The sequence below is a fragment of the Suricata suricatta genome, chromosome 10 (assembly GCF_006229205.1).
Source record: "Suricata suricatta isolate VVHF042 chromosome 10, meerkat_22Aug2017_6uvM2_HiC, whole genome shotgun sequence".
Lineage (NCBI taxonomy): Eukaryota > Metazoa > Chordata > Mammalia > Carnivora > Herpestidae > Suricata > Suricata suricatta.
The window spans coordinates 115,603,623-115,617,337 of NC_043709.1; the positions used below are offsets into that span (position 1 = coordinate 115,603,623).

Below are 13,715 nucleotides of genomic sequence, written 5' to 3' on the forward strand. Positions count from 1 at the left end.
ATAAAGAAGAATCCTGTAATTCAAATGGTTTATTTTTCTGATTTCTAGTTTTTCTTTTTTAATTTAATGTTTATTTATTTTTGAGAGAGAGAGAGACAGAGTGCAAGCAGGGAAGGGGCAGAGAGAGGGAGACACAGAATCTGAAGCAGGCTCCAGGCTCTGAGCTGTCAGCACAGAGCCTGAAGTGGTGCTCGAACTCATGAACTGTGAGATCATGACCTGAGCTGAAGCCAGATGCTTAGCACACTGAGCCACCCCAGAGCCCCATGATTTCTTGTTTTTAAAGACTGTCACTGTCAAATTACCTTCAAGAATGTGGTTATTTGCTAATTTTATTTGACCCTGAGACCTCAGAGGGAAAAAGTCTTCATGTGTTTTTTTTCAATTTCTTTCTAGTTACACAAGCTTTGAAACTGTGTCATGAATAAAGTCACTAAACCAAAAGTCACAAAAGGAAGCAACAGGTGTGTGGGCTTCCATTGATGAGACAGGACAATGGAGCATTCAGGGTTCAGCTCAGACAGGCAGATCTGGGTTTGAATCCTGACTATGTGACTTGGCGCAAGTACTTTACCTTTTCCAAGCCTCAAGATCTTACATTTTCAAGTGGGAATAATACTAATTCCTAACATTTCTTAATTTTGCATTGGTTGCAAGAATCAAAACTTGCCTAGGGCAGTGTCTCAGAAGGGTTTTCATGAAAGAACGGCAGCTACTCTTGTATTCTCTTACATGCCCCACTTTCTAACAAGCCAGGAAGAGTGCCAACGGGCCTGGAGACTCCCCGAGGTCTGGTTAACTGCTGACCCGCGCACCCAGCAGGTGCATTCTTTGCTCAGAGTAGGCTCTGCAAATATGCACTGAATGGATGATAATGATCTCAGTGGTGAGAGATGAAGTGTGGACTCAAACCCAGGCAGTCTCGGAGTCCAGAATCTATGTTTTTAGTGAGTCGGCCTAGAGATTCGGTCTCTGTGCCGGAGCTAGAGCCGGACACCCCTCTTTACGGCAAGGCCACAGGGCCTTCCAGGGACACACGCGGTGAGAACTCAGGGCTCTAGAGGTGACACTAAGAGGTGAAATAACCAGCCCAAGTACAAACACCTGGCCAGTAAGGTGGGACCAGAGTAGGTCCCTCAGCCGATGGGCATCTGGCGATCAGACGCTTGACCTCACCAACTTCCTGGCTACCCCCGCCCCCAGCGTTTGGCTCCGACCCTCTCATTTCTGTAGCGGAATTATGGCTGCAGGAAGAGGCCTGCAGTGGATGTAGGGGCATAGAATGTGGAATGGGATTGGAATGCTTCCTGCGAACGATCTCATCATCTTTTGGCCCTGGAAGCAAAGGTGTCCTGGCACCTTGGCTGGCTGGGCGGGGCCGAGCCCACGTACCTGTCGGGCAGGCCCCGCAGTAAAAGGAGCCCGGGGTATTGAAGCACTGCGCAAGCGCGGAACACGGCCCGGGCTGGAGGCTGCACTCGTCCACGTCCTGCAGGCAGGCCGTGCTGTGCGGCGTGGACGTCCACCCCGCGTCGCAGATGCAGCTGTACTTGGGCTGGCGGAATGACAGGAGTGTGAATAAGGCAATCAGGAGAATGAGCAAGAAAAGCCTTTGACGATCTCACCAGGCCCCCAACTGTTTGTCCTCAAGCGATCATTTCCATACGGCCAATTGAGTGGCTTTTCTTTTTCCTCCCATATGATTAAGCATTTAGACCAGACCACGCAAAAAGAGAAACATCTTCATTTCGGAATAAGGAAAACCTATAATTTGCCCCAAAGATGCCAGGGAGAGAGCAACAACAATCAAGAACTGTAAGTCAATATAATTAAAGTCAATCCGTTCAGCCTGCTATGTTTTTAGAGGGAAAAACACCCATGGAAGCACAGACCTTGGAAAATCCATTATATTTGTTTCCTTTTTGAAAGTCTTTCCTTCCCCTCCCAGCCACGCCCTCCTCCCACCACTACTGGAAAAGAACCAGTTTCTATCAATGCGGTAAAAATATATATATAGAACTAGAAATAAAGACCTGAAGGTCTCAGACAAGGCCAAGCGGGAGGGGCTCGGTGACCTTGAGGGTCAGGAGTCAAGGCTGTCAGAATCCAGAGCACAGGGGGCACACAGGGAGGTGGCTCAGAGTCCCGCACTCAAAGGCACTCTGGAGCCAGAAAAAAAAAATCCAGATGCCTTACAACTGCATACCGCCACCAAGGATGGGCCTTGGTGTTTCCATGTCTCGTCACTGTTACAACCCACAAGGCCAAGAGAGTCATGTCACACAAAGAGACTTATGAAGTAAAAATAAACATGGCGGTCATTTCCACAACGATATCACCTCTGGGTCCAGTTTTCTGCTTATTTATGGCCAACTCTCATCTTTTTCCTCGCCTGTGCCCTGCCGGAAAGCAGGAAGAACCTTCCTCTCCGCAGCTCTGCCAGAGCTCTGCTCCTCCACAGACATACAGGCTGAGAAACTAATAATAACCGTGACACCCTCCACGAAGCCACATCCTGGGAGGGACTCACCTCTCCAGCCTGCACTCGGACTAGATCCTCACAGATGCCGTGGATGCAGAGCGCCTTGGAGCCCCCTTCACAGTCATTGTATTTGGATGCACACTGTGGGCCGTGTGTGTCAGGGTGGCAGAGACAACTGTTGGTCACAGAAGAGCACAAGGTCAGGGCTTGTGCCTCAACTCAAGTGCCTGTTTCTTAGCAGCAATTAAAAAAGTAATAATTCCAACTACAAGGCAATGACATTCACGTGGAATAATAAACGAGGAGACCAGATTTGCTGGCTGGAGTCTTGGAGGAAAATCACTCTGCTCTGCTTCAAGCAGTGGGTTAAGTGAATGCGTTATCTCTCTCATGTAGGACGAGAGAGGCGCAACTTACTATCTGGGTAAGACTACCACCATAAATTCTTCTGGTATCAGGTCATCAAGCAGCACTTTCAAAGGTCAGACATCCATAAACTAAGAGGGATGGAGTTCATTGGGGATGGTAAAGGGAGAGATCAACAAGTCCATTCATCATCCATTCAGCCCGACCCTCCAGTAAGCACAGGTGACCTTGACTGAGCAGATATATTCCCAAAAGTTCTCTGGAATTGTATAACTCCACAGACAATGGCATGTCCATGTCTCAGAGTATGCAATAATTATGATCATATTACAAAGGGCAATAGTTGAATCCATAAGAGATGTAGTTTACGTAATAACATTTCTTTCATAGCCACTTTGTAAGTCACAAATGCAATTTTACATAATACCCAAGCTTGCAGTGGGTGTTTTGCGTTGGGAAGATTTCAGTTCAGTAACAATCAAATAAGGAAATTCGTTTTAAACTGTTGTAATTCTTAAGATTGCTGAGTTAGCTTTCTATCATTATTGCTGTTTCAGAGAGCATGTGGAAGGTATGGGAAAGGCAGGTGGAGGGGTCACAGAGCCTAAGCCTCTTTTCACAGGTTTGAGTGCATTTGATGGAGTGGAGAGCTAGGAGCAGAGTCACCGTTGGCCTGCCTTGAGCAGCATTGGCTCTCCTGGAGGAAGGTGACCAGAGGGGACAAGGGTCAGAGACAAGGAACAGGGAGGAGGGCCTACATGGCCATGAACTTGTTTCTGAGTATTCCAGAAAAGGGGCCATTCTATAAGGTAAAGAAGCTCTTTCAACAATCTTACTGAGGCACTAGGAACTTAGCTGATGTCCAAAGATGAAGACACATGTGTGACTGATAGTGTGGGAAATGAGAGAATGGCTGAAAAACATCAAGAGCCACACTCCCGGCCCATGGAGGGCTCCAGAAACAATTACTGGGGTGGCACCTTTAGGTGGGTTCTAAGGAAGAAGACATCACTGAATGTGACCAGAGATGGAGGGTTAGAACACGGTATCATTCAGGTACTTACTACAGAGTTGGCAGACCTATCAAATAAAGATACAGAATCCCCAGTTAAATCTGAATTTCAGACAAATGAGTAATACTTTTTTGGTATAATTAAGACCGATGCAGTTTTCAACATCAACATATCATTGTGCAAAATCGGCTCATCAATAAATTGCGTTTATGATCATTCCAAGGTTGCCGAAGACAAGGTCATAGACTAATAGCAATAGATGATTTTCACTTATTCTTCCCTGTGCATAACTATTTATCTTCCTCTCATCTTTCTCTTTCCACACTCTCCCTATCATGCCCCCTTTCCTTTTTCCTTCACTTGCCCATTCTCACACAGACTATTCTTTCAGGATATTTCGTTAGATTCTTGGAGATTACAGAACTTTACACTAGTTCATATATTTGAGCATCTGATCCAGGTAACTTCCTTGCTAAAAGTTTATTCTACCACCACTTCTGCCCACCAAACAAATATTTTTTTTTAAATCTTTAAACCAACTTTACTATCTTTCTGAGCCTATCATATGTAAGAGATCTGTGTACTTGAGACCTGATGGGACCAGACTGCCTGGTTTTAAACCCTGATACTATTAACTGTTCACCTTAGGCAATGTCACAACACCATTTCTTGTAAAATAATAGTGCCAATCTATGAGCACTATTTTCACCTTGGGGCCTAAAGACCTTTTCTAGTAGGAAGCGCTTGGACAACTGCGTTTTTATCTTATCACTAAGTGCTTTACTATTGGGAAATGCCTTAAGATTGGAGAGGAGATTCTGGTTTGTGGACCTGCAGTTAAATCCTCTCTATCTCTCTCCTTCTCACTTGGAGAAACTGAGTGAATTTTGATAGCACACTCTCCGCTAAAGAACTACAAAGTACATTTACATTTCTTTCATTTAAATGTAACTTAATGTGAGAAGACAGAGGCAGGGAAGGCAGCCAAGTATACCACCAGCTTCCTTGCTATGATCCTCAAAGACAATGATTAATCTTGTTTTACTGGCAAGGCTCACACTGCCCAAGGCCACGGAATTGGAAACCGGCAGAAGATGATTTAAAACCTAAGTCTGTATCGCTCTTGCGTCCATGTTTTTCTGTGTCACGTTCCCACGTTCTGAAAGGCAGTTAGTTGAAAACGTTCCATTTTTGGCTGTCTTTTTAACATAACAGTGGTTGCATGAAAAATATATTCTCAAGGCATCTGGTTGTGACCTTTAAAGTAAAAGAGTGATGATTTATGTAGCTCCCTGCAGAAGTCACTTTTGTCATGGCTTTCTATCGCTGATTTAGTTCGGGCAGAACAAAACTGGGCTTGTCAGTCTTCAAAAGCACTGTGAGTGCATTCGGTAATTGAGAAGAGGTCAAATACACTTTCAAAGTCATAGTTTAACTTGCTTTAGAGTCCAGGGTTCAATATTAACATAACTGACTCACTGAGAGGGTTAATGAGTTTAATACCTAACTGCCATCTGAACTAAAACCAGATTATCCTCATCATTTAAACTCTGCATGTTTAAAAACCCACCAGTGATCACAGTGGAAATAAAGTATGCTAATCATCACTGGGCTCCCGGAGAAAACAAAGAACAAGCTCAGCTTTTTTTTTCCTAGAAAGCCTTCTAGATCTGAGTGTATATGGCATACACCAGCGGTGCGTGGCAAATCTGCATGTCAAGGGCGGTCTTAAATCCAGAGTAAGCAAGAGAATGATGAACATCAATTGTTCAGAACCAGGAGGCAATAGCAATATCGGAAGTGGCAAAATATTATCTGTTCGCTGTCTGAAGCTTTTGGGGGGCCAGACTTCCAGCCATGAGAACTGCTGGAAACAGAAAATGGTCTCTTGGCTCTAGTTTCATCACTGGGTGAAAAAAGGAGTTTTTACCAGAAAGTTTCCTAGGAAATAGGGCTTCCAATTCATTAGTATCTGCATAGTGCTTCATCTTTCAAAGATCTTTATAATTAGGAATTTTTAATCCCTTTAAATAAAGATTCCTTTGTCTTCCCCAAGTAAATGGGTTCCAAGAGTTAGAGGCTGAAGAAGGGCCCAAATCCAGAGCAAACCCTTTGCCATGAACACATTTCTGCAGATCCAGACTATTCAATAGTGGCTCATTTCCCTGTAGCAAATGTGTGCTGAAGTTTCCCGAATGGTTTTCTAGCTTCAAAGAAGCAACTGATTAAGGGGCATTTAATCTCACATAATTACTAGAACATAATTACTAGAAAGTATCTAAATGTTCTCTGTTTCACTACACAGATTTCACAAAGCAAGCCTTTAGTCTTACGCTCAGACACATTTTTCTATTTTCTGTTATCCCTCCAAAAATACTCCATCAAATGCCTGAATAGGACTGTTTAGTCCATAGATATCAGCTGGAATTCATAGAGCTTCATAAAGTATCCCCATATCAAGAGGAAGACATTTGTTGGGCTGAGCACTGGGTGTTATATGGAAACCAATCTGACAATAAATTATATTTTTAAAAAAAAAGAGGAAGAAGCCAGATTTAAATGTTCTGTTCTTATCTGTCCTCCAGCAAATCTATGAAGGACAGAGGCTAGAAACCAAAACCATTTCCAGAGTCAGCACAATGAGTTCTTGGGCATTTTGACAGGAAGGTGCAAAGGAGAATTCAATATTGCTCATAGAAAGTTGAAGCTGCCATTTAGGTAGCTCTCAACAAATAAAAATGTTTCTCTCTTTCTCTTTCTGTCTCACGTTTATACCTGGAAAAAGAACTCTACTCCCTTTCATGCAGCAAATAGTTATGCTGGGTTTTTTTCCTTTTCCATTTTGCAGGAGTAAAAATAATTTCTGGGGGGGGGGGGACAAAACAATTTTGGCTTGGTCTCTGGGTCTTCCCCCACCAGCTGCACATCTTTGTTATTCTGTTGGCTTTGAAGACCCCACAACGCAGTGATGATAAAGGGAGACCAGGAGCAAGATCTAATCTCCAGGACATTCCTTGATATCAGGAAGGCAATGAAATATTAGTTCTAGGAATAATTTTCCTCCAGTGTCTCCATGCAGCAATTCTCATTGATAAGTGCCCATAAACAACATTAGGAGATAATGCTTTCAAGGGAATGAAAGATTAGACCTGCATTTTGGATCTCACCCAAACTTGAATGCTCATAAAAGCAGGGATCAGGGGGTTCACTGAAATGAGAAACCAAGTCCTGAAAGCACAAGTCTCAGGTAATAAAATAATACTTAATTTAAGTCAGAGGTGATTGATTTTGGTTCTGCACAATGGCGAAGCTCATGAAAATACCTATCAGAAGTTCGAATGAATTCAGTTTGTGACTTGGAATGAGCAAACAATGTTAAGATCAGAAAAAAGAACAAAAGAGCCGATTGCATGAAAAAGAGAAGGATTGTGACTGCTTTTTGAGAAAATAGCATGTTGACAGATGATGAGAAAATACAAAAATTACTGCACCCATTTTTGCTGGAAAGAATAGAATGGGTATCGTTACAAGGGAATGCATGAACAAGATAGCAGAGACATGAGTGAGAAAGCAAATAAGTGCTCTTCACCCCGGGGAGATTATACCCTTGAGGACTGAAAGAATTTGTTCATGTTATAACGGAATCAACTTTTTTCACCTTTTAATAATCATAGAATACAGGAGCCCAACCAAAAATAGAAGGAAAAATAATGTCTAGAGTTGCTTGGTGTTTATTGTTTTTGGCTTTTCTTGGTGATTTGAGGGAACTATACAAAAGTAAGTTGGATGTTGATCTGCCAAAAATTTATACACTTGATTTTACTTTAAAAGATAACGTGTCAGCCACTATGTCTTTAATAACCAATCCTCGGACAGTTTGATGGAACCTGGAGGTGTGGTTATGCGTCACTCAGCTTAGTAAGGGAAGGGAAGTTTTCTTACAGAGGGTGATGGCTGAGCTGAGTAGGAGGACACTCTAGACAGAGAAAGTCAAAAGAGAAGATACGAATTCTGTGATGCTTGTGGTAAGGGGCCTCATGGCTAATTGCGGAAAGGCTATGAAAGTTAACTATGTGGAGAAAACCTCAGTTCAGTCTCTGATCTTGTTATGGTCAACATTTAACATGGCACTTAAAGGAAGATACCCTTACTCAAGCTATCAGCTCACTTCTTGAATGAATGAGTGCATCAGGGGCTCGTGGGTACGGTGGGGTAGCCCACTTCTGCCAAATGCTCTCCAACAGCAGCCCCTTCAATGTTCTGACTCTTACTAACTCTTCAGCCTCATCTCCAGGGAAAGGATTTCTTCATGGGGTAAGAGTTGAGGATGCACAAGCTTTTCTTCATCTAAATAAATAGTTATGTATTATTACGTAAGAGTCATATATTTCTCCAGGGAACATCTATTGCTGGTAATAAAGATGGTTAGTCATGGATGCTCTTAACTATGGGATGTTTTAGTCCTTCAAAAACATATTCTAAGGAAGGCAGGAAGGAAGCAAGGAAGGAAGGAAGGAAGGAAGGAAGGAAGGAAGGAAGGAAGGAAGGGAAGAAAGAAGGAAGGGAAGAAAAGGAATGGAATGGAAAGGAAAGGGAAGGGAAGGGAAGGGAAGCAGACCATTACCTGTAACTGCCTGCTGTATTTATACACGTGGCTCCGTTCTGGCAACCCAAGGGTGTTCCCGAGTAAATCTCACATTCGTTCACATCAACTGAGCACAGAGGACCCTGCATTCATGTAAAGAATGAAGTCAGGTGCCACGGGTCACAGAAGCATCTGGGGCCAATATTCATATGATATGTTTAAGGATTTACATATGCCCAGTAAAGAGGTCTCCAGTTAAGCAAAATACAATCACACTAATACTAATGCTAATTAATATCCACTTATCCTTCCTCTTGAAGTCAGATGTGGCCTAAGAGAGCCAAAGAGCTCTTGGTAAAATCACCAGTCTCACAAGAAGAATCTTTGTACAGGGACCTGGGTGGCTCAGTTGGTTAAGCGCCCAGCTTCGGCTCAGGTCATGATGTTACAGTTCATGGCTGCAAGCCCTGTGTCGAGCCCTGTGTCCGGCTCTGAGCTGTCAGCACAGAGCCTGCTTTGGATTCTGTGTCTTCCTCTCTCTCAGCCCCTCCCCTACATGGGTACTCGCTTGCTTTCTCCCCGCCTCTCAAAACTAGGTAAACATTAAAAAAAATTTAGAAGAATCCCTATACAAAGTAATCCTTATGTGACTATGAAGCTATGCCTGGAAACAGTCACTTAATTTCTCCTTAAATACAAAATCAGGAACATTTTCACCATTAATAGAAGAGGGCAAGAATATTTACACAACTATGTCAAGATTCATTTAGTACCGGGGCACCTGGGTGGCTCAGTTGGTTGAACACCGGACTTCAGCTCACATCATGATCTCATGGTTCCTGAGTTAGAGCCCCAGTCCGGGGTCTCTGCTGTCATAGCCAAGCCGGCTTTGGATCCTTTGTCCCCCTTCTCCTGCCCCTACCCTGTTTACGTGCTTGCACACGCACTCATGCGTGCTCTCTCTCTCAAAAAAAAAGTTTTGAAAAGATTCATTTAGTACTTTCTGTGCTGAATAATTTAAATTGATGCTAGCCAATATATCAGGCCTTCCATGTAATTCTGTAGTCAAGCGATCCCTTAGTGCTCAGTAGGTTATATAATCATGCTCACCACCGTTTGGGTTTTGGCATACGTGGTGTAATTCATTCTGATTCAGGAGACCACAGAATCCTAGAAACTTTGGATGGAGAATGAAGAATGTCTGAATGATTCCAAAGAAACCACCGATGCTGACTCACCATCATTTTTAACCAAAGATCTAGTGACTTACCTTCCACTGTGAGGGGCAGATACAAAAAAAGGAATCGTGGAGATTGAGGCAGGTGCCACCATTTTGGCAGGGGTTGCTGCTGCAGACCTTTTTGTCAACCATCTGAAACAAAGACAGGCAGTTAGCGAGGCCATCGGACATCAGCAGGAAGTAAAGAAAGGCACGTTTCAGTGCAGGTGCGCGTGCAAAACACGTTTCACTCCTCCTCGAGTAAGAGTCATCCTCCATACTTTAAATCAACTACCCAAGTTCTTCAAATCAACTCTGCTATGAGAAAAACAACAAAGCGTTTCACATTACCAGTCCCTATGCATTTTCCTTCGCTATTTACAAGCATTTAACCAGGGATGGGATGAGGCCCAAGGGGAGTAGATGCTCGCTCCATTCTTTGGAAGAGCATTGTTCAGCTGAGAAACATACGTTGGTAGACAAGAGTAAAGATTTCAGGTTGGGAATAATAATGGACATTCCTATTGTATGAAGAAAACCAATGGAAATTCCGGTTCTTTTGCTGTTATTCTTATCTTTGGTACCTCCAGATAAGCATTTGAAATCTGATCATCTTTTGCTGCTACCCCTCCTCCCATGGGTAAAGACGACTGAACTCTTTTCACCCCGAGTCCCTTTGTTTGAAATGTGGGCTTACATACACGCTCTACTCCTGGGCTCACATGACTACCTTCAGACCAGAGTCACAAACAGACCTGCCTTTGTCTATGCGACCTGGAGAATCTTACCATATGTCAGCTACCTGTTCCGGTCTCATAAGCTTTGTGATACCTCTGGGGGAGGCAGGGGGCAGAAAACTTCTTTAGAGAAGACATGAGATTATGCAAGAAAATCCATTTTATTAACTTTGCCTAATCATAGTCTAATTCTCTGTTTTTAAATGGGGCTAAAAATAAAATTTTTTAAATTAAAATAGGAGCAAATTATTCACTACATTCTTTTTTTATTCAGTGACTCACAGAGAAAGTCATGTTTGTTCCCTTCATTTTACAGATGGAATGGAGAGCCAGAGGGTAGCCCACTGACTAGCATGGTGTATAGTGAAACACATCTCTCTTCCTTGTCAAGGGTCAGGTGACCATGCTTGTGGGGGTCTCTTTCTGGGCTCTGTTTTCTACCATTATTCCATCTGTCTTTGTGCCAGTATCATAATTAGCCCTGCTCATCAGAGGACACTATTAAGGAAATTAACCACAACTCATTAGAAGTTTTCTGGCATACAAAAGCAAAGTTGTCTGGGGTTTTAAAACCCAAAAGCCTATGGGGGCCCAGCAGGAAATGGAATCAGTAAGCAGTCAGGGGGAAGACAATGAGGAATGATGGTAACTATGGCACTCAGAGAGCGCCTGACGCATCGGAATGCATAAAAGGCACTTATATCCAAAAATCATTAAAAAAATTCCTCCTGGAGGATGGGGAGAGGGACACATTCTGAAGTAATTTGACCATGGCCTTCAGTTCTTGACCCTTCACAGGAATAATGAAGCACTCTAGGAGACTGGAACTCTAGTACTGTGTCTTGTTCCCATGATTCCTTGCTTGTTTTCATTCATTCAACTAGTCCCTAAAAAGATAAAGCCTGAGGAGCAATTTATTATCAAAGTCAGGAAGAGGAAGATATCCATGAACTTGCTTGACAAATATAAAACACCAAAGTAGAGGGTAACACTTGAAGTATCCTCACAAGAGACCCAGAATATTAGAACAGGGATTCTTAACCTGGAATCTCCTTACCTTTTTTTTAATTAAAAATTTTTTTTAACTTTTTATTTATTTTTGAGAGACAAAGAGACACAGAGCACAGTAGGGAGGTACAGAGAGAAAGGGAGACACAGAATCCAAAGCAGGCTCCAGGTTCTGAGCTGTCAGCACAGAGCCCAATATGGGGCTCAAACCTATGAACCATGAGATCATGACCTGAGCCGAAGTCAGATGCTTCACCGACTGAGCCACTGGGCGCCATTAGAATCTCCTTACTTTTATTCAAAACTTTTAATATGGGGACATTCTGTGCATCTCTCTGGGTAGAAGGTTGTAGCTTCCATGAAAATCTTAATAACACCAGCCAACTTCAGAACTGGTGAGAAGTCTAAAATTACAAGGACTAGTTTTACGACACTGGTAGCACTGGTCCTACAAAGTGCTAGTAAAGTTGTGGAAGGGGTGCTCAAATTTAATTACCAGCAAATGCACTTTTATGAAAATTTGAAATATTTTGTGATACACCCCAAGCCTCTGGGTTTAACATTGGAGAAGATGCAACACTTTGGACACTCAGTCCAGAATGCCGGAATCAGCAAGTCCGGGCGGTCACACGTAGGCCTACACAACACGGTCAAAGAGCGTCGAGGTTAAGAGGAAGAGCATGTGAAACACTGAACTCAGAGTCAGAAGGTGTCACGTGCCCACATGCTTCACGTGGCCAGATAGCCGGGGCCAGTTACTTTATGCGACACTGGGGTTCCTCATCTGTATCCTGGGCAGCATAGACTGTGGTGAGAATTGAATTGTGGGAAGAGCAAAGTCCTTGACATGGGTCAGAATGCCAGCTCCATCAATGGTTCTAGTGCATTGCCAGGGAAAGATGTCAGCCAGGTAGTTGTTACGGGACTTACCTGCTGTAGGCTTTGAAATTTTCTCTCCAGATCTGCGAGCTAAGCGGTGGGGAAGAGAAAGCATCAGTTAGCATTTCACATGTGCTCCTGTCCCTTGGCATATTTTCCTAACACTCTCTGCTGCGGGCTCGCTTTGTTTGTCTGTTCCTTTTTATTGCTTTTTCCAGCCTCATCCTTCTCTTCTCCGGGCTTCTTTCCTTCCTACTCTCTTCCATCAAATAGATTATTTTTAAGGCTTTTTTTTTTTTTTTAAAAGAAGTACAACCCACAGCTGAGTTGCTTCATTGCCACTCTGCACACAGTGACTTGGGCTTTTCATAAACAACAGTGATTCATTCACTTCACCAATAAGAAGCTTCTATCAGAACAAGAGCAAGACCTACTTAGGCAACAAGTCCTTGTAAAACATTGTCAACCTTCTGCCCATTGCTGCCTCTATGTCCCCTGTTAGAGCTGTGTCATTTAAACAAAAAGCCCATAATTACAATGCCAAATTTCCAAAGAGGACCCAAAGTTAGTATATTGTCTGCAAAAATGGATGCTTACAAAGTTGAATCAAGGAGAGCCCGTTTGCTCTACTGACGTACATGTCAGGCTTACCTTAGAATTAAGCTGATGGATTTGACCGGAGATATTTTGAGGCAGACTGACAACACTCCCTTTCAAAGCTGTAATATCGTCTTTGTTTTTCTGGATCTAATGTTAAAAAGAAAAAGAAGGAGGGGAGTGCTTGCTAGTGAAAAATCATGTATATGTCATAGATACAAAATTTTTAAAATTTGAGTACCGTTCTGTTGTTAAGCACTAAGACCTTGCCCGTCATCATAAAATTCAAAACAATATCATGTATAATGAATTCCAGACTAAAATAGCCGTGGCGTGATTCCATGTACCCCTTTCAGGAAAAATATTATCAAGGTACTTCCCATTTGCATTTTTTCTCGTAACAGTTTGGAGTGCTTGTTAGGAGGCCTGGCTTGGAATCAGACAGCTTGGGTTTGAAATCTTGACTCAGTCATTTACTGGGTGTCCTTGGGAAAGTTGCTGTGCGGCTGAATGTTTCCTTTACCTCCCTTACAAATGGGGTGATAATAAAGCCAGGGGTGCCTAGGTGGCTCAGTCAGTTAAAAGTCCGACTTTGGCTCAAGTAACGATCTTAGCGGTCATGGGTTCGAGCCCTGCATCAGGCTTTGTGCTGACAGCTCAGAGCCTGGAGCCTGCTTGGAATTCTGTGTCTCCCCCTCCTTCCTCTGCCCCTCCCCTGCTCATTCTCTCTCTTTCTCTCCCTCCCTCTCTTTCTCTCAAAAATAAATAAACATTAGAAAGTATTTTTTAAATAATAAAGTCAAACTCATAGGGTAGTTGTGAGGCTTGG

The 13,715-nt window shown here is 43.1% G+C and overlaps 1 protein-coding gene across 1 annotated transcript in view; it reads right to left on the reverse strand.

Moving 5' to 3' along the window:
• CUBN (cubilin) overlaps positions 1-13,715 on the reverse strand; it is a 270,536-nt gene that overhangs the window by 255,242 nt on the left and 1,579 nt on the right. Inside the window, exons 3-8 of the mRNA XM_029955578.1 lie at positions 12,941-13,036; positions 12,341-12,379; positions 9,717-9,818; positions 8,486-8,589; positions 2,531-2,657; positions 1,393-1,555 (exon numbers count right to left, since the gene is read on the reverse strand). Of these exons, the coding sequence (XP_029811438.1) occupies positions 1,393-1,555; positions 2,531-2,657; positions 8,486-8,589; positions 9,717-9,818; positions 12,341-12,379; positions 12,941-13,036 (631 nt within the window). The remainder of the gene's footprint in view (positions 1-1,392; positions 1,556-2,530; positions 2,658-8,485; positions 8,590-9,716; positions 9,819-12,340; positions 12,380-12,940; positions 13,037-13,715) is intronic.